The 24,883-nt window shown below is 41.3% G+C and overlaps 1 protein-coding gene across 2 annotated transcripts; it reads right to left on the bottom strand.

Annotated features, from left to right (window-relative positions):
• Positions 1-484: 484 nt before the first annotated feature.
• Positions 485-22,949, bottom strand: unkl (unk like zinc finger; the record flags this gene model as incomplete). 2 transcript variants are annotated; one of them, XM_080009510.1, is made up of 15 exons in its annotated part: positions 485-6,891; positions 7,805-8,062; positions 8,795-8,982; positions 10,011-10,247; positions 10,368-10,457; positions 10,823-11,000; positions 11,207-11,257; positions 12,333-12,499; positions 12,586-12,670; positions 13,712-13,829; positions 14,544-14,679; positions 17,354-17,487; positions 19,480-19,656; positions 21,714-21,923; positions 22,885-22,949. In XM_080009510.1, 15 exons carry the CDS (start codon positions 22,947-22,949, stop codon positions 6,736-6,738), a joined length of 2,250 nt encoding a protein of 749 aa, XP_079865636.1. In that variant the 3' UTR covers positions 485-6,735. The 2 variants fall into 2 exon arrangements, with proteins under 2 accessions (XP_079865636.1, XP_079865637.1); XM_080009511.1 differs by having other exon boundaries at positions 12,342-12,499.
• Between the last annotated feature and the right edge of the window lie 1,934 nt (positions 22,950-24,883).

The raw sequence follows: 24,883 nt of genomic DNA, 5'->3' as shown, positions 1-24,883 counted from the left end.
CAGAAAAAGAACGGTTCTAACTTTAGTTATTTTTTATTGTTTGTGGTCAGTGTTTCTCAACCGTCATATCGAGGACCCTTCATTTCATACATATATTGCCATGGATCCCATTTGGTCTCTCGAGGCCCAAATCTTAGTTATGATTATTTCCATAACTTCCATACCTGTCTATACTGTAGTTAGGGATTTAAAACAGTCAGTATTGTACATTCTCTAACCGTGCTGACATCCTTTCAAATAAATAGTGAAATTTACATGTTAATCATTTTACTGGGGACCATCTGGAATTTCTTGAAGGACCCCTGGGGGGGGGGGGGGGGCGAGAACCAATACATTGAACGAGAAGTACATTCACAAATAGAAGATCTGACCCTGCTCTGGGTTGGTGTCTTATTTATAACATTTCGCTGAACTTAACACCCAGTATTGGGAGTTAAGTTCATAATATTGGAATTAAGAAGAAAAAAAAGTCAACAGATTTCAGATGAAAAATTATTTTAATTTGCAAGATGATAAAAAAGAATTGTGAATTCTGTAAACCATTGCATAACCGTAGTGAAACATTTAAACAACAGTTAACAAACTAGTAATACACTACAGAAAATAGTATGCAGTACACAAATCTTAAATGTAGAAAAAAGTCTAGTATTCTAAGAGACTTGCAGGTAATGTCTTGTGTGCATTACACAATATTAATATACCAACAATATATTTTCTAGGATTATCAGGATAAATAGTGTGCCTTACATATCCATACAGCTTGCCACAAAATAAGGGACATGTTTATTTATAAATAAATGTCGAAACCCACTGACATCAAGGTAAATAAATCTGTGAAATGCAGTTTCCTCAGATTAAACACATTGTTCTCTATTCAAATCATTGCATCACCCTGAGAAAATCACATTTCGTTCCCTAGCATTTCATTACATTGATACATACAGAAACTTGGAAAACTTGCATGTTTTAGTTCTTATACATTTCATTGAATAGCGATTTACAACTAGATGCTACATCGTAATGAATCCACGTCTCTCCAGTGACCTATTCCTTGGATGCCTAATTTAGAGCAATACATTCAATGTTTCAGGGCGTCAATGTCAAAATAACCTTTTTTTTTTTTTTTAATTATTATTTTTTTTTTCAACTGAAACGATCTGACAGTACTTGTGCTATTTTCCTTTCCTTTCCACGGCTTCATACAATATTTTCATATACGTGTACCACGTTGCATAAATCTTCAGGCTCCATTTTTATAATACCCAAAAACAAAGACGACACAAAACAGCCAACAAGAATGCAAAATAGACCAAAACTATTCCGACGCTGATCTTAGTGATACATCTAGTAGTTATTTTACAGGAATCTGCCTATTTGGTGCCTTTTTTATTTTATTTTTTTATTTTTTTACTATTTCTCCTCCGTTGACGTGGCTATAAACGAGCGGCTGAAATCAGAATACTAATATTCAGGTATTGCTGCATTTTCACGGCGTGGCAAATACAGACGAGGGGAAAATCATCAATAATATGATTTGCATCAGGAACCAGCGAGCGCTGACGCGCCGACATCAACGCGCCCGCGGCGCGGGGACCGTTCCGTGGTCACCGTTCCAAAACACTTCATGGTCCACGGGAAAAAAACAAAACAAAACAAAAAAAACCCCCAAAACATCCTAAGGCACGGGAATTTTGACTGGAATTCCTTCTTGGAAATCTCTTCCCCCCCCCCCTCTCATTTATAGATAAGTCAATTTAAAAAGACAATGTTGGCGTACCCCTCAGTTTGAATTTAAATTACATCACTTCAATATAGTAAAGGCACAGATGTACTTCAGGGTCGGGTTAGTCCGTGACGCAGGAACGTTAGAAGGTAACTCTTTAGAAAAACAAAACAAAAAAAAACCCAATTGGAGGCACGAAGACCACCCTGACGAACCGTTTTCAACGACTACCTGTTTTTAAATATGTCTGTATCTGCCGCTGGTCGTCCACCAAGACGTTCAAACTTCATCATCATCACCATCATCATCATCATCATCATCAAAACATTCAGACTTTGAGACGCTGGTGATGGGATGGAAAAGCAAAGACGTGTCGAATGAAAAGAAAGCACCTCACAGCTCTACCTCGCACAGTGCACGACCACTGGTACTCTAGGTTACATTATTATTTATTTTTATTTTTTTAAGCAAAAGTTAAAATAAAAGTTACGACAAGAACACTACGAAGGTTAGACTTATATGGCCACTCCGGAACCTTAAAACAACACGTGTCGCTGACTTCCGACGTTCCTTCAAACTCTGAATGCTTCATGAAACTCGAGAAATGTGCCGACCAATAACGCACAGACCTTCTCCGCAAAACCCAATAAAAACAAATACGTTTTGGATTTTTATTCCTTGTAAGTATTTATGTTTGGGGCTGACTGTTATTATTATTTTTATTTTTTATTTTTTAAATGGAAATGTTAAATCTATTTAAGGTACTAGGCGATTTTTGTGAAATTCTCATTCTCGGTGATAGAAAAAAAATCAAAAATGAAATGTAATGCAATTCAAAAAGATATTAACAGTACATGTCTTTGGTACGACTACAAAAACGGCTTTCAGTCCATCGCTGTGGTGAGGAAAGCCACCGGCATAGTTCTACTGGAATTAACTCGCTAAGAGGACGCCACGTGAATTAAAAAAACCCAAAAAACCACAACAACCTCAAAAGCTAAAATCCACCCCGACCAGAGCGCGTCATACCGTCACGTCACAAAACACCCGAAGACAAACGTCACTTTCAACCTCGAGCTCAAGGTGGAGCCACGCCACTGGGCGACGGCGAACGGACGACGCCCAGACGCCTGCATGTTGTCGTGGAGAGGGGAGGAGTACTGGAAACGAGAGCCGTTTAAATCTTTTATAACCGCGTGATAACAAGTTTTGTGTCCGAAATACCACCAATGCTTTAATTAGTTACTGTGTTTAAAAAATACAAGCCAATCTGCTTATTACTTGTTTCAAAATGACATTACGACATCTTGTTGAACTTGATCTTGTCTAGTCTCACAATGTGCGCTATGATCTCTGCAGACACCAGGTTAAACAGGGTCTTGCAGGCATCCAGTTAAAAGGCATAAAAAAAAGTCTGCCATAAATGACTTCATATAATTAAAATGTGAGCTACAACTGTAATTGTTGAACTTGGTCAGTGCAGTACAGTCATTTCTACTGTATTACTTCTAGGAATAACACAGATGTTTGTCCTTTGTATTTAAAACGGGTCCTGATCAATACGCAAAGGTCTCTGGTACAATGTAGACTCATATAAAACACATTTGAGTGTATTTCACCCTTTACCTAAACATTTCTGTGTAGTTTTACCTCGTGTTTCTATGGAAACGGCTCGCGTAGCCACGTGCGTTTGAAAAAAATGAATACAAATAAAAACTACGCCACCAACACTGGCCACCGGCGTCGCCCCAACAACGGATGAACGTGGATTTAATAGGAAGCGCGCACTGACCGCACGCCGCGCCCGGGTCGCTGCGCCTACGCGCCTTGGTGAACTTTCACCGTAGTGTGGCGCGAAGCGTGAAGCGGGACGAAAATCGTAAATTCCTCTGAAAGAACACGTCTCGGTGAAGAAAAACAAACCCCCCCCAAAAAAAACCACCCGGCGGAACGAGGGGACAGCAGGCACGCTGCGACCACGGTGGACGGGCGAGCCAGAAGCCGTCGGCAAAAACCATTGCCACCTACAGAAGCGTATTTCGCGAAGTTCAGCCGGGTTCCGACGGCAAAAAGACTTGGGCTGAGCCATTTTTACGCACATAAACAAAAAAGAAAAAAGAAACTACCTCAACGCACAACGACAGATGACTGTAATATCTTTATTTTGCCAGCGGCAGCAAAGCTCGCAGAAGCGAAGTCAAGACGCCTTAGCGACGAGCGGGCGCCGAGGTCCCGGCAAGTTGGGGCGGCGCACACCCCGCCACGCTGGTTAATACATCCCATAATAACAAAAACACACACGCACGACACCCAACGGCCACAGACGCTTCTCGGCCCGGGCGAACCTCCCCGTCTGTTTTTTCCAAATGTAAACCAGCCGCTCTCCCGCCTTCGCCCCGGACGGCGGGTCGACGCGGAGACGCTCGGACCTTCCTGCCGCACCCGGAGGTCGGAGGAGAACCGAATTTTTTTTCTTTGTTTGTCTTGTTTCGCTTTGTTTTCAAAACACAGTAGGAGGTCATTTTTCAATTCGAGAAACCTAACGCACAATACACCGTCGTCGTCGTAAAAAAAAAAAAAATAATAATAATAATAATACTACTACTACTACTACTACTACTAATAATAATAATAATAATAATAATCACCACCACAGAGATCCGACCAACACAGAAACGATGGTTTTTGTTTTGTTCTTTTCTTTTCGAGGGAAAAGGAAACGTCCTGCCGCTGGCGATACAACGTCAACGAGTTTACACCGCGTTTCGACCGTTTGCATACTTCCCATTTCGTTCAATTGAGAAAATAAACAAACTAAACAAAAAAACAACACGGTTTCATACGAGACTTGAAGCTGCATCAATAGAGCACCGCGGTACGGGAACGAGGGGGGGGGGGGTCACTTTTGTTTTGTAGGTATTATTATTATTATTATTATTATTATTATTATTTTATTTTTTTGTTTAAGGGATGAGCGTCAGGGCGAGAGGCACCGACAACGTCTTGACGGAAATCCCTCTTTCCGCACGAATAGGAGTGCGGGGCCAGAAAAACACACTGCGGCGCTTGTTAAACGTCGACGCGGCCTGGAAATAAACACGTGTGGCGGAAGCTACCGGTGTTCCGCCTCGACAATCCTTACGCAAGCTTTTTTTTTCAACGTTTGTATCTATTTTAATTTTTTAAATCTAAGGCGAAGGCACTTTCAGAGAGAGGGAGAGGGAGAGAGAGAGGCCGATATGTTCCTACCAAAAAACACTAAGTGACTGATTGAGATGCTGTCTTAACACCTAACATGTGCCTGCTGATATCACAGCTGCTGGTTATAGCCTAGAAAAAAAAAAAAAATAATGCATTATTATTATTTTTATTTTTTTTATTTTTTGTTGTTAAACTTGCATTTTTGTTTGATTGAAATTGAATCGAGCTATTCAAAAGTAGAAACTAATTAATATGCACTTTCTAATATGTAGAACCATACTGTAGACCGCAAATTTTGACGATAGGAAAACAATGAAATATTATAAAGTTATATTTCACAGTACACACAAAAAGCTTGAGACAATAGCTTATTTTAGAGAAGTATAAATCTAGAAAAAAAATAAAAATCAAAAAAAGACAACAACAACCCTAAAAAGCAGCTTAAAGCAAAAAAAAAAAAAAAGTTCTTTAATATTCTTTAACTAAGTCCCAGGCCGACAAAGTGCTTAGAGCAAACAAACTTCTTCAGAAAGTTGGTTGTTATAATGATGCTTGACTGGGCGCTTTATAAGGTAAATAACTTAATGTCTTAATGTGTACGCGGAGTTAAAAAAATACATGGGGTATAGGAATATAAAGGTACATTTTCTATTTCATATCTTAGTGCTAAATTTGTTTTTTTCTATTTTCGTGCAGATTGTGCATTATGAAATTGTTAAGACTTTACGTTCAAAATATCGATTGAACGGTACAAAAATAACCATATTTGTAGAACTTGAGCTTTTTCTAAGTGTGTTTGTTTCCATAAATAGAGATCATCATTTTGTTTTTTTTTAGTTTTTTTTTATTGGTTTTGCCCAATACTGTACATTAACTCATTTGAAAATGAAAATGAAAAGTCCCAAATGTGACAATATAAGGAGTAAGGAAAGTCTTGTTATTGATCTTGGTGTTTATTGATAATACTCAGAAATTAAATGTCCTATTTTTTGGCAAAGATTAGTTGTCATGTTTTGTTAAACCGCAAAAGCTTACAGATTTTTTTTTTTTTTTTTTTTTAAGAAGGATTAGTGTTTCTCAGTGCAAGTCATTTCAAATGTCAAAGGATTTGAAAACACTGATTTGATCATTTGAACTCTGGCATGGAATCAATTTTGAACAGATCTCTTTGGTACGTGTTCCTTTACCATACAAGAAAATTGGGAAAAAAAAACAAAACAAAAAAAAAAACCTAATAAAATAATAATAATAATACACTAGTAATCACAAAATAAACACGTGTAAGAGCACTGATATAACGACCAGATGAATCTGTCCAAAGCGTGATATGAAGAGCGATAAGAGATGTTCAGTGGAGCTTTCGAGCACTATGAGAAACACTGAACTATTTAAATCTATGCAGTCTGGTTTGGATGCAGAAGTGCCACGGTATATTTGTGATGGACCAAAGTTCCCCAATCCAAATATCCGACTTCTATTTAAACGACGTTATTGGAATTTTGAGGGTTGAGTGCTGTAATTTGAAAACTTCTATTGAAATGTTGAAAAACTAATAAAAGTTAAAAAAAAAAATATATAAAATAAAAAAGGTGGAATCCCTGTGGATTATTTCACCATCCCATAATACTTGATTGACCAGTCAAACATCATTAAATCTAATCAAGTTATTAATTCATCTGCTATACGAAACACACGTTTCTATTGAGAAAATTCTAAGCATAATATGGATTAGTAGTTTTGTCTTTTCTTAAAAAAAAAAAAAAAAAAAAAAGGGCTAAATTCTTTTAAATAGTACCTCCAATAACTGTACATCACCACTTCAAAATCTTGGTTTTACAGTAGGGACATTCTGTTTTACTAGGCGCACAGGTCTCACAAAGCACGTAATGTTGGCAAGGCTGCAGGACGATGCAACGATCATGCTTTTGGCAAACTATACATTTCTTTGACTGAAGCTGATATATCACCTGTCGGGGGAAGAGGAGAAAACGCGCACGTTAGTGGTCGACTTAAAAAAAAAAAAAAGAAGCTTCATTCAAACTCAAGACGAGTGTGTGTGTGTGTGTGTGTGTGTGTGTGTGTGTGTGTGTGTGTGTGTGTGTGTGTGTGTGTGTGTGTGTGTGTGTGTGTGCGCGTGTGAGTCGCTGACGCCTCATCGACGCAGGGATGTCTCTGGAAGGAGGTTTCCTACTCATTCATTTTGTCTCTCTGTGCCCCTTTCGTAACTGTCTATGGAGGTGCACCTACGCTACCCCGATATAAGAGCCCTGGAAGACAGACACCTGTCTCACTTACTGCTGATGTAAGGTTTGACTTGAGTCGGCCGGTAAAACGAACGGCGGGCGAGGGAGGGCTTCCGGCCAAATGTCAAATACCTCAGACTTTTTTCGTTTGTGCCTCGGACTTGATTTTAGCCTCGGTAATTCTTGTCGTTTGCCGAAGCCGAAGATTCAGAAGCCGGTGACTTCGGACGCCTGAGGCATTTTAAACATGTGTTCACTACAATCCAATGGTTTGCGACAAACGAGTCGTTCTCTACCAACAAATTGTTCGCTAAAAATGAGTTGTTTGCGGGTCAATATACGGGAGAGGGGCTTGCGTTAAGGGTCGACGGCAACAGTGGCTGTTGATGCAAGTGCACCAAGTCTTCCGTGTGGAGAAAGGAGGGAACACACTTTTATTTAGATATGAGAGAAATGTTCATTGTGTTATTAATTTGTCTTCTTCAACGACAATAAAAGGAACCGGGAAGCAGCGCTGATAAACAACCTTACTGATCAAATCTGACACCCATCCCTAGTGGCAGCACACTACAGGTCACTGTGTGTGTGTGTGTGTGTGTGTGTGTGTGTGTTTTTTGGTGCGTGCGTGCGTCCTCACCCCGTCCAAAAGGTCCAGGTCCCGGCGCAGGTGGCCCTGGATGGACAGCAGCTTGGCGAGGGGCTGCTGCTCCAGGTCGCCGTAGCCGCGCAGCAGCGGCGTGGCGGGGCCGCGGCACAGCGCGTCCAGGTCGCCGTGGTGGTCCTTCAGCCGCCGCTCCGCCTCCTCGCAGCGCTGCTCCGCCTGCTGCCGCTCCGCCTCCGCCGCCTTCGCCTGCTCCTTGGCCTCGTGGGCGTCCTTCTGGCACGCCTCGCAAGCCTGAGACGCGGTGAGAGCCACACACACCGGGAGCCGTTAGGACTGCAAAAGTTGTCATTGTTGAATGTTAAAAGTTTTTGTACATTTGTCAGGTTTATCGCTTGGTTTCAATTTGTCTATATTCTAGTACATTTTTTAGGTTCATTGCATATTGCAAACTTCTCAGCTAGTTGATTTTCATTCTTATTACTTATTTATTCTTGTTGTTTTTTTTTTTGTTTTTTTTTTAATGTGTGCTGCTGACACTGCAATTTCTCTCCGGGGATGAATAAAGCATCATCGATAAATATCGTCGTATATGTAGTTTTAATTGCAAATAATATCATCTCCGGTGAAATTAATCAGCTTTTAAAGGCAGATGCTTGTGCAAAGAAAGCAATTTCAAATACGTCTCATCTCCAATGCTCCGCGTTGTCTGGAGCTACTTCAATTTTAATTTGCTACGGCTGCTGGTACAAATCCGTAAATTGGCGTGGTTTTGGATTATACATGTATTATATTGGAGAGGCTGCCCCCTGGTGGATAAAGTAAGTAAATAAAAAATGACAGCGCCATCCTTTTTTTCCAGCTCCTGTTTTAGGAGCGCAAAATTTTCCCCCAATGGAGACATTGACCTTCCTCTGAGTATGAGTCCCAAACACACTAGTTTAATGAATGTAGTAATTTAGAAATCCCCAAACGCCTCAACCCGCTGTTTGATTTAGGGGGACGGGGGGGATGCGGGTCACCGACCTGCTTGACCTGGTGCCAGGCCTCCTCCCACTGCTTGACCTTTCTCTTGGCCTCGTCCAGCTCCCTGAGCAGCCGGGCCAAGTCGGCGCTGCTGGACGACGACGCCAGTGAGCTGAACACCGGGGACGGGCTGGGAGAGAAGCTGCCGCTCACAAAGTCCCAAATGCTGCTGCCGGCGCCGTTCAAACCTGGACACGGACACACGTTTTAAAAGAGAAGCACAAAAACCAGGGTCACTCAGTGGTAGTTTGTGAGGGTTTCTGAAACAACATCGATCTGAAAACATTTACTCAGGGTCCAAGCTCAACTTTTTACATTTGAAAAAGCTGTTGATTTAAATAATTTGTATACATTTGTTTCATTAAGAATTCTGAAAGCGAGCAAGTGGCGACATTTGTGAAGGCAGGACTATAGCATTAAATTAAACAAATAGTAAAATGTAAAAATATGTCAACAAAAGTAGTTTATTTAATTAATTTAACAAAAAGATAAATATATTAACAATTAATGAACTAACTATTTTGAAAAATATTCATATACTTTCTGTGTGTAAATAACAGTAATAAACAGTATTTACAATGTGGGCAGCGGGCATGCAGCCTATATGAAGAGGTACAGTTTGCAAAATGGTAAAGATAAACAAAAATATGGAAATATTGAATTTGAATTTTAGCAGCAGGGGAACGGGAGTCATTTTCTTACAATCAGGGCTCATTCTGGCATTACAAAATGAAATTCAAAGACTTAAGTACTTTTTCATTTCCAAGGACGCAAAAAAATATATAATCAATTTTTAATGTGAGCTTCATTCATTAAAATATAATCTTAGTCTCATTGTCTATTATTTATACAAGTATATATATATATATATAGATTATTGATCTCATTGTCATCTACTATTATAAGTGTCTATTCTCAACCGTGCTGGATTTCATTTATATTTTTCTGGCATCATCTATGTCGTAAAAACGATTCTGGTAAAATGTTATTACGTTAAGATTTGAAACAAAGGCAGGGGGAATATCATAGGTTTTCAACAATTATGTCCCCCCCCCCCCCCCGCGGACTTTCAAGCACTTCAGCACGAAATGGGCTATTTTCAAGGTACTCCAGGATTAAAATTTTTGAGGATGAAATCCAAGCACTTCACGCACCCCAAGGACCTGGTAAGCAGCCCGTACAATATATATATATATTCCTAGGATGGCGTAGTTACCCAGGGAGTTCTGGGAGGAGGACGTGGGCGTTCCCAGCAGGCCGTGCTCCTGCTTGGCCAACATGGCGGCCGTGTGGTTCTGCTGCGACACCATCCCAGAAAGCAGCGACTGCGACAGCGACTGCGACAGCGAGCTGAGAGGGGACGTCGACAGCGACGACGACGAGTTGACCGACGACGAGCGAGCCAGAGAGCCGGGAATGTTGACCGGAGCCGATCCGGCCAGCAGTCTCTGACCTACAAGGAGGGAAAAATACAAAGAATATATATATAAATAAATACAAATATATTCAATATGAAAATACGTAAATACAATTTTTAAGTAAAAATGAAAAAGACAAAACACAGTGTTCTTACTTGTCAGTCCCACACTGTTCTCCTGCTCTTCCAGCTCCCGCTCCAGAGACGCAACGTTGATGTCACTGAAATTAAGGTCCAGAGCAGATCCTGGAAGAGGATAATACATCTCAAATGTAAAAAAAAGAAGATTTCTAATGAGGAAATATATGGATATAATATCAATATTGTGATATGAGACTTGATATTGTCTGGGATTTTTGTCACTCGGAATATTGAGATAAAGTTCATCAGTACGCGTTTGCTAAGCAACTGGTTATAAAACTAGGCATACTAGTTATAAAATGAAGTTATATAAAGTTATCAAGGTAGCAGCGTAATAAGCTAGGATAACGTATAGCCAGCGGGTCACAGTGATAAAGGGCCAATAACTTGCCAATACTTTCTCAATATCAGCCGGCCCCCGATATAAAATATATCATGTAACCAGGGCGACCGCCCTTGTGCCCACTCACCGATGACGGACTCCACGGTGTTGCTCCCGGGGTAGAAGGGCGTGGCCTTGGCGTTCATGGTTGATAAGGTGGTGGGTGAGGAGCTGTCTGAGCCGATGCTGGAGGCCAGGCTGGACGTTATACTGGAGGTAATGCTGGATGCCAGGGGGTTCACCACCGAAAACACAGTATTTTGAGTCTAAAAAGAGGAGTATACACAGCAGAATTACTCATTAAATATATTTTGAAAAGGATGTAGAAGTCAGTTGCCAGAGTAGGAACAATAGCAAAATGATATAAGACGACAAGAATGTGTTTTCGGAAAAAGTTATTTTCTGTAACAATTACGGTGTTTTACAAAATATCACCAATATTGTAACTTGTTACGTAATGCTCAACACAAACCTGCTTGTCTTGGTCCATCAACTTTTGATCCACCAGTCCTTTGTTTTTAATCTGAAAAGCAAAGAAAAAAATACATAAATCACAGCACATTCAATAGCAATAATAATCAATTATAACCCTTTTTACGCACATGGACACATTTTAAGAGGGGAAAGTCAAAGCGGATGAAAATGTGGATTCTAAGAAAAAAGGCCGAACCCACCGGGGCTTGACATGAGCTCAGCCACTTCCTAAGATGTTTTACTTTCCTGATAGCCAAACTGACTTTTCGATAAACAAGGTATATATACAATGTAAAGTATATATACAGATTGGGCGATTGTTTATAATTTCATATTGTCCAATCGTGGCTACTGGAGATCTTGTCTGCTTTTCAGTGTCAAACTATTTCTTTCCTGCCTTCTGGTGAATTGTTATGCACCCTTCTTTTCTGCATTAATTTATGGTGAAAATGTCTTTATTTATGTAAATGTATAAGTTATGCATATTGAGGGGGGATGCATCACCTGCACTCCCCCATGAAATCCACCTGGCTAAACGCAGTCTTGGCTCGTAAACAATAACTATTTACAGGTATACATCTCTCCAGTGAACAAAGCTAAATGAGAATTCTAACTCAACCATTCAAATGCTCTTCACTCCGTTAGAAGACAATGGAGCAAGACAAGTATTTGGAAGATAACATTGAATTTAAAAGAAAAGGATAGGATTTCTTTCATTAAATGCCTTGCTTTCTTGTCATGCTTTAATTGTGTAATTTGTTTTAGGGGATTTTAATTGAGTCTAGTCACATGAAATAATTATAAATGATGTATTTTTTTTGTAGCGGAATAAATATAAACAAAATATTTCATACAATTTCACAGTTGTAAGAGTCAGCTTACAGAGAGCCAGATCTGACGGTTATTTTCCCCAATTCCAAGGGAGCTAGGCTAGCTGATTCCACCCAAAGCCATGCATTGTGCTAACACAGTTAGCATGCAGCTCCTTTCTATATCTGTACTGGACACACTGGGATGGAATCGGTATTGACCTTGTTTGAGTCTGGGTAAGACTAAAAGCTAAAATCCAAAGAGTGTTTTTATAGCTCTGGTGGGGGGAGATGGGGTCTGTCGTGAAAACATACACTTCCTACTTGGCCGTTGCTGCAGGAGGCCGGCGTGGTGGAGCCCCCTCCGCTGTTCCACTCGCTGCCGGGACACTCTGAATACTGCTGGGAGCTGAGCTGGGACTGGGTGCCTGACTGGATCGCCGTCAGCAGCGAGCTCATGGTCTCTTCCGAGGAGGGAATTCCTGGAGGGAGGACGAATGAGCGGGTTACGGTGTGAAAGCAAAGTCGCAGATAAGCGGGAGGTGTTGAAAATACACTGCTCACTTACTTTCTACGTGTGCAAAAGCACAAAATGGTCCTCTAGGGCAATATCCAGTTTGTCTCATATCGTTGCATTTGGTGGATTTGTAGATCTTGTGAAAAAGAAGAAAATAATGTATCGCAAATTAACGCCCCCCCAAAAAACAATATTACTTTTTATTACAGGGTGAAATAATAATAATAATAATAATAATAATAATAATAATAATAATAATGGTGACTAATTGGTTATTGTATCAAAATACATTCTGTGAGATTTCATGGTTTGTATTTCAGTGATAAAAGCACAAATGTAAAATAACGTAAAATAATATGCTGAACTAAATGTTACTGAAGGAATGAATGAATGAAAACTACGCAAATGACAAAACAGACAGTAAAATAGGCCATGATAGGTAAGGGATGTATAACAGCTTAAAATTATATGGAAACACATCGAAATGATCAGTCTTCTTTGAGAGTTCAGTGAAAAGATGTGGTGATAAAGAGCTGTGATTTGTAAATCTCAGCTCAACCACAACTTAATGAGGAAAATAGACCCAACTTAATCCTTCATTAAATAATTTTTTTTACTTTATCACCGTATTCCTGGTTACGTAAAGTGGTATTTGCTTTTTTAGTCACTGCAAAAATGGAGATCTTTTCGGTAAAAGTCCGTCGTCTGTGGACAAACATGTTGAATTAGTGGCGCAATTTGTTATTTTCCAACTCAGGAAACCGTCCAACATTGCTCCACTCTATCGCTGCTGCTGCTGCTGAGACTCGGGCTTTATTTGTTCAGGTTTATAAGATGGTTATGGTTCCTAATTCACTCTCTGACCTTCTCTATACCCCCTGGGTGCAAAGTCCCAAAAAAAGATCCAAAGTCCCGGCAAGAAAATTAAGCTGGCCGAGGGGGGTCATGGTCACAAAGTCCTTAAAGTCTGTTTGAAACTTTGTTTAAAACTCTTTTAGAATAGCTTTAATTTTCTCTGGAGGAAATGCAGACGCAGCCCTGACGCCACAGAACCATGTGTCCCTGACGGTACGTACGTTTATTGTCGGGGTCGATTACATGACGTCGAAAGCAACGGATGAGACTCTTCCCCAATGTGGATGGCGTGGAAAAACCAAACAAAGCCGCTTTCCCTCACCTCGGGGTGGAACTGCTGTTCCGTGCGGGAGTGACAGTACTGGCAGCCGTCTCCGCTGTCGCACTTGGACGGCTCGCCCCACTCGTCCCCGTGCTTCACGTTGGGACACGGGGTGGACCTGTGGAGACGTCCAGATGGGGACACGTCCCATACAAAGACGTTTTTATGGAACATCAAATAAAATAAAATCAATCTTTAAAAGAAAAAAAAAAAAAAAAATCGAAATTTTGCTCCAAAGCGTCAAAATTAAAAATATAGAAAGTAAAGCAAAAATAAAACAAAGTGAGGGTCAAACAGATGATTATGTGTATTTAAAATTTAAAATACGAAAAACTAGAGGAGTGGCTTTTTCATTCACGGATCCAGAAGAATAAAAAAAAGGCGGCTTTTAAAAGTTTCACAGAACCGTCAGGTTGGTTTTTTCCAAAGCCTTGGGGCGGGAATTGAATTGACACTGGGACATGTAGGAGCCTATTACCAGGGGGCCTGAGCGGTCTAGCGGTGCTGTGGGTGGTTAAAAGGGGCAAGACCGTGCAGAGCCTTAGAAACCATTGGATGCATTTAAAAAATAATTCTCAGAAGAACAGCAAGCCAGTGTACAGACACCAAGATGGGCGATGTAGTCACGTCTACACGGGAGTCTAGCCGCAGCCTTTTGCACCAGCTGCAAACGGTTGGAGGCTTGGTTGATGCCAAAACACAAAACACTGCGGTAATCTAGATGTGAGGAAACCAGTGCATGAAGGTCTGATTCTAAAAGCCACATTGGAACAGACATTAGTAAAATGAGAAGTTCCGCCATGTCTGTCACCGTATCATTCGTCAGCCTCACCTGTATTTGTACTTTCGGGGGTTTCTCCTGCGGTCTCTGCTGTTGTGGTAGTGCGGGCAGGCGTAGCCCTGTCTGCATAGTCTGGGGGGCTTGGTGCACTGGTCAGTCTTGTAGTTGGCCAGTACGAAATTGGTATCTGCATGGGAGGCAATGGAATTATGAATAGTTTGTTTTAATAAAAAAAAAAAAAAAAAAAAAATATATATATATATATATATATATATATATATTATAATATTGCAGTACTCATAAAAATATGTAGTTTACTTTAATAGGAAGAAAATGATTTTGAAAATGTTAAAAATATGACAGGTGAATGTGTATACGCAGCCACTCGTGTATATACCGTATATGTATTTGATATTGGGATATGTCTTTATATGTAATATACACCAATCAGCCACAACATCGATCATCTCGTTCCAGTGTCACCTGTTAAGTGGTGGGATATATTCGGCAGCAAGTGAACAGTCAGTTGTTGAAGTTGATGTGTTGGAAGCAGGAAAAATGGGCGTGGTAAGGATCTGAGCCACTTTGACAAGGACCAAATGGTGATGGCTGGACGACCGGGTCAGAGCATCTCCAAAACGACAGGTCTTGTGGGGTGTTCCTAGTATGGTAAGTACCTACCAAAAGCGGTCCAAGGAAGGACAACCGGTGAAACGGCAAGAGGGTCATGGGCGCCCAATGCTCAATGATGTGTGTCGGGAGCGAAGTGTAGCCTTTCTGATCTGATCCCACAGAAGAGCTACTGTAGCACAAATTGGTGAAAAAGTTAATGCTGCTATGATAGAAAGGTGTCACAACACACAGTGCATCACAGCTTGCTGCTTATGGGGCTGCGTAGCCACAGACCGGTCAGAGTGTCCATGCTGACCCCTGTCTACTGCTGAAAGCGCCTACAGTGGGCATGTGAGCATCAGAACTGGACCATGGAGCAATGGAAGAAGGTGGCCTGGTCTGATGAATCACGTTTTCTTCTACATCATGTGGATGACCAGGTGCGTGTGCATTGTTTACCTGGGGAAGAGATGGTACAACTATGGTCAGAAGCCAAGCCAGCAGAGGCAGTGTGATGCTCTGGGCAATGTTCTGCCGGGAAACCTTGGGTCCTGGCATTCATGCGGATGTTACTTTGACACGTACCACCTACCATAACATTGTTTAAACAAGTCAGAGTTGTTTTCGCAAAACACGAGAGGGACCTACAAAATATTGGGCAGGTGGTTTTAATTTTGTGGCAGGTATGTATCACAGTTTTGGGGCCACAGTTATGGTATGGTTTCGGTATCTATATATTTGAGAAAAGAAAAATAGTTGAAAGGTGTAAAGAGTGTTTTTATAGTAGTCTGCTCTGCCTATATTGCTCTGTGTGTAGGACTGTGGGGGGAGGGGGGAGACGGGGGTTGGTTTATTGGTGGGCTGTTATAATTTGCACAAGTTCATCTGATCGGAGGGGAAGTGTCTGGGAGAGTGAATAATTCAAATATGAATTTCCTTTAATAATTAATTTATATATAATATGTGGGGTGAGATAAAAAAACTAATAAATATATAAAAATTCAAAAAATAAAAATAAACAAGTAAAGTAAAGTAAAGTAAATAAATAGATAGTTAAAAAAAAATAAAAAAAATAAACCAAACATTTCACAATGACAAATAAATAAAACCGGAACTATAGTTAGTTATTTTGTGTAGAACAGGTATAAACAGTATTTTCCACACATAAATAATAACACACTGGTCTGACCTCACAGTCAGACCAGTGTGTGTGTGCCCTCGCTTTTTTTTAAACAACAGACAATAAAGAAAGCAAGAATACATAAGTTGTTTATTTTGTCTTTAACGCGCCAAACTGGCCTTAAACAAAAAAATATCTGTAGCCATGTCAAATTAGAGGCAACAACTGCATATTAAGAACAACGAGCAAAACAAAGATGCTACGTACATGTAACAGCCGCAGTTCTTTTCAATTACATCGTATAATTTCAAGATTTAAAGCAAAAAACCGAATGGTCTGACTGGTTCTGGTTCTGGGAAATGATTTAAATGCAGCTCGTGTGCATGGAGCGCAGTGGCGACACTATGGGGGTGCGGACTGCACCGGGTGACAGGGCAGTGAAACCAAAATGACTGTCTATAAAACTTTTGTGCAGTGTTTCAGCAGAAATTAGTTATTTTTTATAAAAAAGGTTTCAGGCATACGTCCACATACATCCTCTTTGTGTGTGAATGAACTTTGTCCGTCTGTCGCTCCATGCGCTCTGCAGCCCCCCCCGTGACGCCACTGGTCCGCTACGACGAGTGCTGCGCTGAGTAGACTTCTGCTATTTGGTGAAGTTGTATTGCTTAAACTACTTTACATTCACTCACAATCTCTGCAAATTTTAGCTTCGAAAGTTAGTTTAATATACATTAGCTTGCAATTCCGCTTGAATCTACTTTTTTAAGTACTTGTGGTTCGGTGGTTCGGTTGTAGTTCGGTGCTCCCGAGCTTGGGTTTGTTGAAGCCCTTTGAGACTGTATTGTGATTAAGGGCTGTATAAATAAACTTGACTGATGGTGAAAAAACGGCCAAAATAATCAAAAAGAGCCTGGTGCCGATCACGTGTTAGGAGCAAAAACCAGCTGGTTCCATTTGATGGTTTCTCTTGTGTGACTGATTCTGTTGAGATTAACTAACAGGCAATAACATTTGGCGTGAGAGTCAGAGAATTCCTCTACACTCATGCAATGCAGCACAATTTGTTCAGTAAATATAAAAGCATCAAAAGTTGACATCCAGCCCTAGAAGGTGGTCGTGGTCTCACCCTGCCAGCGTGGATCCTCGGTGAGCGTCTTCTCGATCATGGCCTGGCTGGCCAGCACGCCAGGCTGCAGGTCGGGGATCCCTTCCCCAGATCCCAACTGCCCGTTTTGCAGCGCCTCCTGGGCCTGCAGCTCTCTGTGGACACAGATACACTTTCCTTATAAAGAGCGTAATAAAAATACATAAAGAGAGTTTATAGGAATAATGCCTGGCGGAAAGACAACTACAATGCTCCCAAAAACAATGAATAAAATATGAGTGATTCATGACGTAAGACTGATCTGCAAGGAGAAAATGGGATTTCCTTTGGCTTGAAATCCTACCGGGCAATGATCTTAGTCAAAGGAAAGCAGATGCACTAGACATCTATTTTACTCAATTATTTCTCTAATGTTTAATCTTATCATATCAAGGACCCTCAATTTGAAGAGTTTCATACGATTTTACTGAAACTAGGGTCCAAACAGTCATTATTCTACATTTTCTAACGGTGAGGACGTCGGGGTGGCCAAAGATGTTATCACCATGTTTTTTTAAATTGATCGATGTCAATAATTATCACGATATAAATCAAATAAAAATAATGATTAAAAAAAAAAAAAAAAAAAAAAAAAAGCTCAGTTTTAAGTGGCTTTACCTTAAACACTGAATAAATAAAATAAAAAAATGTGTAAACTAAAAAGATAAATAAATAATATATAAACATCAGGGCTGCAGATATTCCTCTATTATCCCATTCAAATTTGTACGCGTTTTATTTTTAATATTCAAATTTATTCCAATTGTTCATGCTCAAATTTAAAAATTTTCAAAAAAAGTCTCGATGTATTTACTTCGTTTCCAGCTGAGATTGCAGATCGCAGCTGAAAAAAATCCCACCCGCGTTCTCACGGCCCATGAGCAAATGCCCCGCGGCAGGTGCGGTCCACGAGCTGGTGGTTGGGAACCTCTGCACTAGAGGACATTCACTCAACGTGAAACACTGGAGGAGAGGAGAGGAAACGCGGCGGTGCGCTCGTAAGCCCCTGCCAACGTGGACTTTGCACAGTTACCGGATTATTATTATTATTTTTCCTCTAATGTGCGCTCACCGGGCAACAAACTGGATGAACATATATTGAACTCTATTGCTCATCACATGTGGATTGATTTGCTAACATAAGCCATTTTATATTTATAATTTAGAATCAATTATTTGTTTATTTAAAAAATACACAATCAAATGGCAATTTCAGCATTCGGGTAGTTTATTTTTTGAATATTCAAATTGTATTCGGATGCAGCCCTTAAATATATATTATAAAGATCATTGTCGTCCGAGAACAGTCCGAAAAGTCGTCGAATCCACGCTCTGTGATTATGTGCGGGGACGTTTGGAGCAAACCGAGGGACTCTTCCTGACCGTGTCAGACCGGACGTGACGGAAAATCGCTGGTTCTTTCTTTAATCGCTCAACTATTGCGGGAACTGCGCCCGGCTCGGGTTGGGAGGAGGGCGAGTTCAAGTTCCTGTTGTTGTTGTTTGAGGAAGACCCGTCAGCTCCGGGGGGGGGGGGGGGGGTCTCATTCCTGCAGCGCACTGCGGACCAGAGAGCGCCGCGGGCCGGGGAGAGGGCGGAGGAAGCGCCACCGTGAAAATTATCGAGATCGTTTTCTCGCCCAGCCCTATGAGAACGACTTGTAAATTAACTAAAAGTCTAGTTCAACCATAAATCATTTAGATGTGGACCCCCTGGGACCCCTTGAAGGAACCTCGGGTGATGCCCCAGACTCTATGTTGAGCACCACTGATCTAAGTGACAACAGTTTCACAAGTTGCACAATGACACACGCTAAAAAGGCTGAAAGCTTTCGTAGAGGTGCTCAACACCTAACCTCCTTTGACACATTCAGATCGCCTTAATAAATACACATTTAAATTACTTAAATGATCTATGCGTTGATTCTGCCATGTCGACATCATTCAAAGTACTCTGGAGGCAGACCAATATCTAAATATTAGATCGTCCAAATGACGCTTTCAAACCTCCAGAGGAAAGACCATTAAATTATTTGTGACAACGGCTGCTGCATGGACACCGTCTCGTTGCTGAAATTGGCCGAGGCTGCCATGTGCTCTGTGCGTCACCTGATATCATACACGGGGGGTCGGAGGTCGTGTGGCCCATGAGCGAATGCACAGTGCAGGCCATTCTTCACACAGTGGCCGCGGGCGTCCGTCTCGTGGATACAAGTGCCCGTCTTGTAGTAGCGGAGATGGTACTTGCGCTCAGTGTCGCCAGTGGTGCGATGCAAATACGGGCAGCTGGAGATGAACGACACGTGGGGAGATCTGTTAGTCAAAAGACTGCAATGAGCAAGCATTATGGTGAGTGGAGGTAACACACGCACACACTATATAGAATAAAATAAGATATAAATATACATACATAAATAACACAGTCAATTATTTTCTTATTTTACACTTTGTGCATGCGTACGTTTTTTTTTTTAACAATTCAAATTGTTGACGCAAAGGTTTACTGTTTACCATTTTTTTTATCTTCAGAAACGTTTCATTTTTTTGTATATTGTGAATTCTTTCTATTTATATTAGTGTATTGTTGTCGCCTACTTGATGTCATCTGATCTGATGTGAGCTTCGGCAGTACTGCTTTTTCACTCAAGGGATTAAAAAAAGGTACCTATCTGATCTAATCTATATCTAAATACTAAGTGTTCGTGAAGTCTAATTATACCCTGTGTGGGCAGGTATCAGTGATATAAACAGGTTTTATCTGATGGTTCAGTTACTAAGAGGATGAAACAGCGGCTGATTCAACTGAACTCTCTCGCGCCAGAAACATATAGCCAATAAGCCTGTGGAACATGCCAAATCTTCCTCCTCTAATGGCAACAGTTGCTATAGCAACAGATCATACAAAAATAGCTGCTATTGGTAGGAGAGGAAGGGTAGATATTGCAGTAGTGAATCCTCAGCGGAGTCAATATGTTCTCAGGGCTTTATTGAGCTCAATCCGTAGCAACACAAAAAAAAAAAAAAAACTGTGGAATGAACTGTGGAACTAAAATAAATTGTACTTTGGACTTTAATGTCAATAAGAGCACATGTTTACCAAAGTTCAAATGTCTGAAAGCTCATGTGGATGTGCAAAATATAATAACTTACACATTCAGATCCCTTTAATGGTAACATACTGTATTTAAATTACAATGACTGTATATATGTGTTGAATCTGCCGTGACATAATTCCTATTATTCTGGAGGCGTTCTGATGTCTAATTTATGCTTTCAAACCTCCAGACCAAAGAACGACGCGTTCAATTCTTCATTTAAAGTATAGATGCACAAACAGATGTCATCTAAGAATATGAGAATGGTTTCTGTATAGGAAACAATATTGGAATTAGTAGAGTCCAAATAACGGTGAGGTGGAATCAACGCAGCTGGGAACAACCTTGAGTGACATTTATTTACTGACCAATGAGATTAAAGCCATCGATTGGCTGCGTCGGTCTGAACTACGACTTCCAGCTGACGAGCCTCCAGACCGCGCTCCACCCTTACCATCGATTGATGTCTCTGAAATGCCACCCATCATTATGAAGACAGGGCCCTTTGGAGGAGTCAGCGTTTGGAAGTAAGAAACAAAAAAAATAGAGTAACTGGGAAATGAAGCCTATTGGCTCTTTTCCCAGGAGTCATTATCTTGTGTAAAGAGGGTTAAACAGTTGATTTTCACAACACAAATGATGGTAAATTAACAGTAAATTAATTATTTACTGTTTCATTGGTCGTTACTGTGTTGCCGTGGACAACTCCTGAACAATGAACTTTACGCTGTCACAAAGAAAAAAACGCAATGGAATAAAACACTGATAATGTTAAGTTCAGCTCTGTTGACTACTGTTTACTTGTTATGTACTATGTATTGTAACCTTATTATTACTTTAATACACTTTACTTACTTTATCTTTGTTGTTGATATGTATATTTTGTGACTATAATGTTTTATCTTCTCACTATACTAAAGTACTATCTTATCTTGTGAAAAAGCGCAGTTGGAAAAGTGGAAAATAGTTTTATAATTTAAAAAAGAGTTACACTGTTATTGCGAAATAGCTAAGAAATACATATAATAATAGGAATGTTTTGAAGGAATATTTAAAGAGACAGTGGTTCATTTAATAATCTATGAATTCAATGACTTCATTTTGAGTTATTTGGTTGGTGTGTCCCCCCCCCCATGAGGATTCAGAAGCCAAAAGGGACAAACACCAGAAAGCTGAAAACACAACGAGGCCACTACCCACGTCCCCAACACAACACACACAACAAAGTCAACTTCAGGCGCGACGTACTCGTCTCCGTCTGGACAGATGCCTGTGGTCTCGTCGTATTTGGTGCAGTAGACATCGGGGCTGTAGTTGAACGTCCCGTCTCGCCTGCGTATCGGCCGCCTCCGCCGCTGGTTGAGGAAGTGCCAGTGGAAGCAGGTGAAGGGTCTGTGCTGCGAGCACTTGTGCTGCAGGAACAGCGGACACTGCTCCGTACGGAATTCCTTCAAATACCTGCAACAGAATGGAAACGTTTGCACATTTATACTTTTTAAACACAGTTTGACAAAGCATATTAACTTTCGCTTTTATTGCACGTCGTGATTTTTTTTTGTTTTTTTTTTTTGGGGGGGGGGGGGGTTCATGGCATAATGCCAAATCTATTTTTTTTTGTTGTTGTTGTTGTTGTTGTTGTTGTTGAATTTCAAGCTCTCTTTTTTTTTGTACAATACATGTATTTGTTTATTGGTGGTGAGGGTTGGGGTTGGCGTCCGGGCCTGCGGTGCGCGGCTCCCCGCGGTGCGTGCGTGCGCGCGCGTGCACGCGGACGCATGGGCGCTCCGTACGTAGGCTGCGTATTCCCAGCGGCGGAGCGTCGACGTTCCTACGCAGCGCGTCGACGCCGCCGCGAGCGTACGCCGCGCCGTGTGCGTAGCGGGAAAGGAACTCCGATAAGGCCGCGCGACCCGACGGGCGAGCGGCGCGCTCACCGTCGAGCAGCGCGCAAGTTAACGAGGAGGAGGAGGAGGAGGAGGAGGAGGAGGAGGGTGAGGGTGGTGGTGGTGGTGGGGGGGGGACCGCGTAAACACGCCTTCCAAAACACACACACCCGAGGCCGCGGAGGGGACCGCGTTCAAACCGCCCGCCCGCGATTTCAACGATTTCCCGATTTTTTTTTTGTTTTTTTTTTTGTTGTTGTTGTTTGTCCCGTTTTTGTTTCGCGTCGCGCGATCGCCGCCGTGCTCGCAGCCGGCCCACGCGGCCACAGAGCTCCGTGTTTTTAAACGCGCAACGACGACTTTCAGCGACCGAGGGCTGCTGCGGGGGGGGCGGGGAGGGGGGAAGCGCCGCGCCGCGCCGCCGTGGCCCGAACGCTTGAAAAACGCGACCGGAGGCGGGTTTCGCGGGAGGTAGCGGGAGGGCGGGAGGGGGGGTGTCGTCGCGTCGCGTCGCGCCGCGCCGCGGCCGCACTTACGTGTAGTGGGTCGGTTTCTCGGTTTGGGGAGAAGCATTGGCCGCCGTTTTCGAAACCGACGGCATTTTCAGTCAAAACAATCCACTGCGCATGCGCGCAGGACCGTCCGCTCGCACGCGCGCCCACGACGGGGAGGTGGCGAGGGGCTGGGAAACCCCGTGGCTGCGCCCCCTGCAGGACGACTTCCGCCTCACACACGCACACACACACACACACACGCACAGACACGCACGCACACGCACACACACGCACAGACACACACACACGCACGCACACACACAGACACGCACGCACACGCACGCACACGCACGCACACGCACACACGCTTTTTCATTGGACTCGTTTGGCGATCACGTTTGGAAAAAACATTAATCATGGCCTTTATTTTTTGTCGTTGCCCTTTTCATTCGCGACCTGTCATTCAAAGTGCTTTTGGTTAATCATTTAATTCATGATTTTTAATATTTCTATCGTGATTTATATTTTGTATCCATTTGGTCATTTCATATTTATATGGATATACACATATGTGTACCTGTATATATGTGTGTGTTTTTATATGTGTATGAATATATACTGTATGTATTATTACATTTCATTACATTACATTTTATTATTACATTTCACTGCATATATGTATGAAAGTATGTATATGTATGTGACAAATAAATAAAAAATCTTGAATCTTGAAATCTTGTATGTGTGTATATATATATATATATAGTAAATCATTCAAAAACGTGTGTTTTTGTACATTATGTGGGTTTTGTCATTTGTCATTGCTGCCGCAACACTGGAATTTCCTTTTGAGGCTTAATAAAGTATCTTTATCGTATCTTATCTTTACAAATCAAAAAAAGACTAAATGTGCTCCATGCACCAGATAAAGATACTTTACAAAAATAAAAGGCGAAGTGACGCTAAGGATGCATGTATGGACCGGTGTGACATGAATATAGTAGGAATACTTGTGGTAACGATCTACATTTGGGGCTGTTGCATGGCGATGAAGCAACTATTGAATTGCTGTTACATACTGTATGCGTCACCTAAGATTAAACATCGCACATGTGTATGTAAATGTGAGTGAGTGAGTATTTATATTTCATTGGTTCACCCGAGGACACACCATTTGTTAGGCAACCTACTTGCTATTGTTTAATTCATTCGTTTTAATTCGGTCCGGTATCCCGTGGCCCCCACCCTGCCGCAAATCTGGACATTCACACTAAACATTTCCACAAATCTGAATTTCAAAAAAAGAGTGATTTTAATATATCCCATTACCTTCCACCCTCCTCCGAGAAGACTACATTAACACCTGGAAGTTTAAACGTAACTGATCAAACCCCAAGATTAAATTCCTCTTCCTTTGCCACCGCAGCGTGTACGATTCTAATCCCTTTTCTTTTTCCTACTGTATATTATCTACGCAGCCAATCTAGTCTCCCCCCGCCTCTATTTTCTTTTAATACACAAATGCAATTACGAGCGTGATCCATTATTCAGCCCTTGAAGTGCTTTGTAATTATGCATGCAGCCCCGGCCCTTCCCGTTGTAATTACTCGGACTTTTCCTAACGCGTCTTGTTTTACAGCCAGGAACCGCCGCTACAGTCTGTTCACACGGGTCATGCTTCACCTTGAATTTGACTTTGTTTTTTGTTTTTTCCATACTCTATATGGTGGCCCCTGAAAACCCTATCGGTGGGAATCGGAATGCCTTAAATGATTAACTTTGAAAGCAGAAATCAATTCTAAGATGTCGCCTAATATCACCTTTTTTCACATTATATACATAATAAATATATATTTAATTCGATTTTTTTTAAATTATATATATATATATATATATATATATATATATATATATATATATATATATACACACACACACACACACAAATTATTTTTAAGGTCAATTGTATTTTTTTTCTGCCAGATAATACAGATAGCATGATAAAATCATAATCCCTGATTCAACCCTATCCAACCCATAT

The sequence above is a fragment of the Zeus faber genome (genome assembly GCF_960531495.2).
Source record: "Zeus faber genome assembly, chromosome: 11".
Classification (NCBI taxonomy): domain Eukaryota; kingdom Metazoa; phylum Chordata; class Actinopteri; order Zeiformes; family Zeidae; genus Zeus; species Zeus faber.
This window is presented reverse-complemented; position numbering and strand designations above follow the sequence as displayed.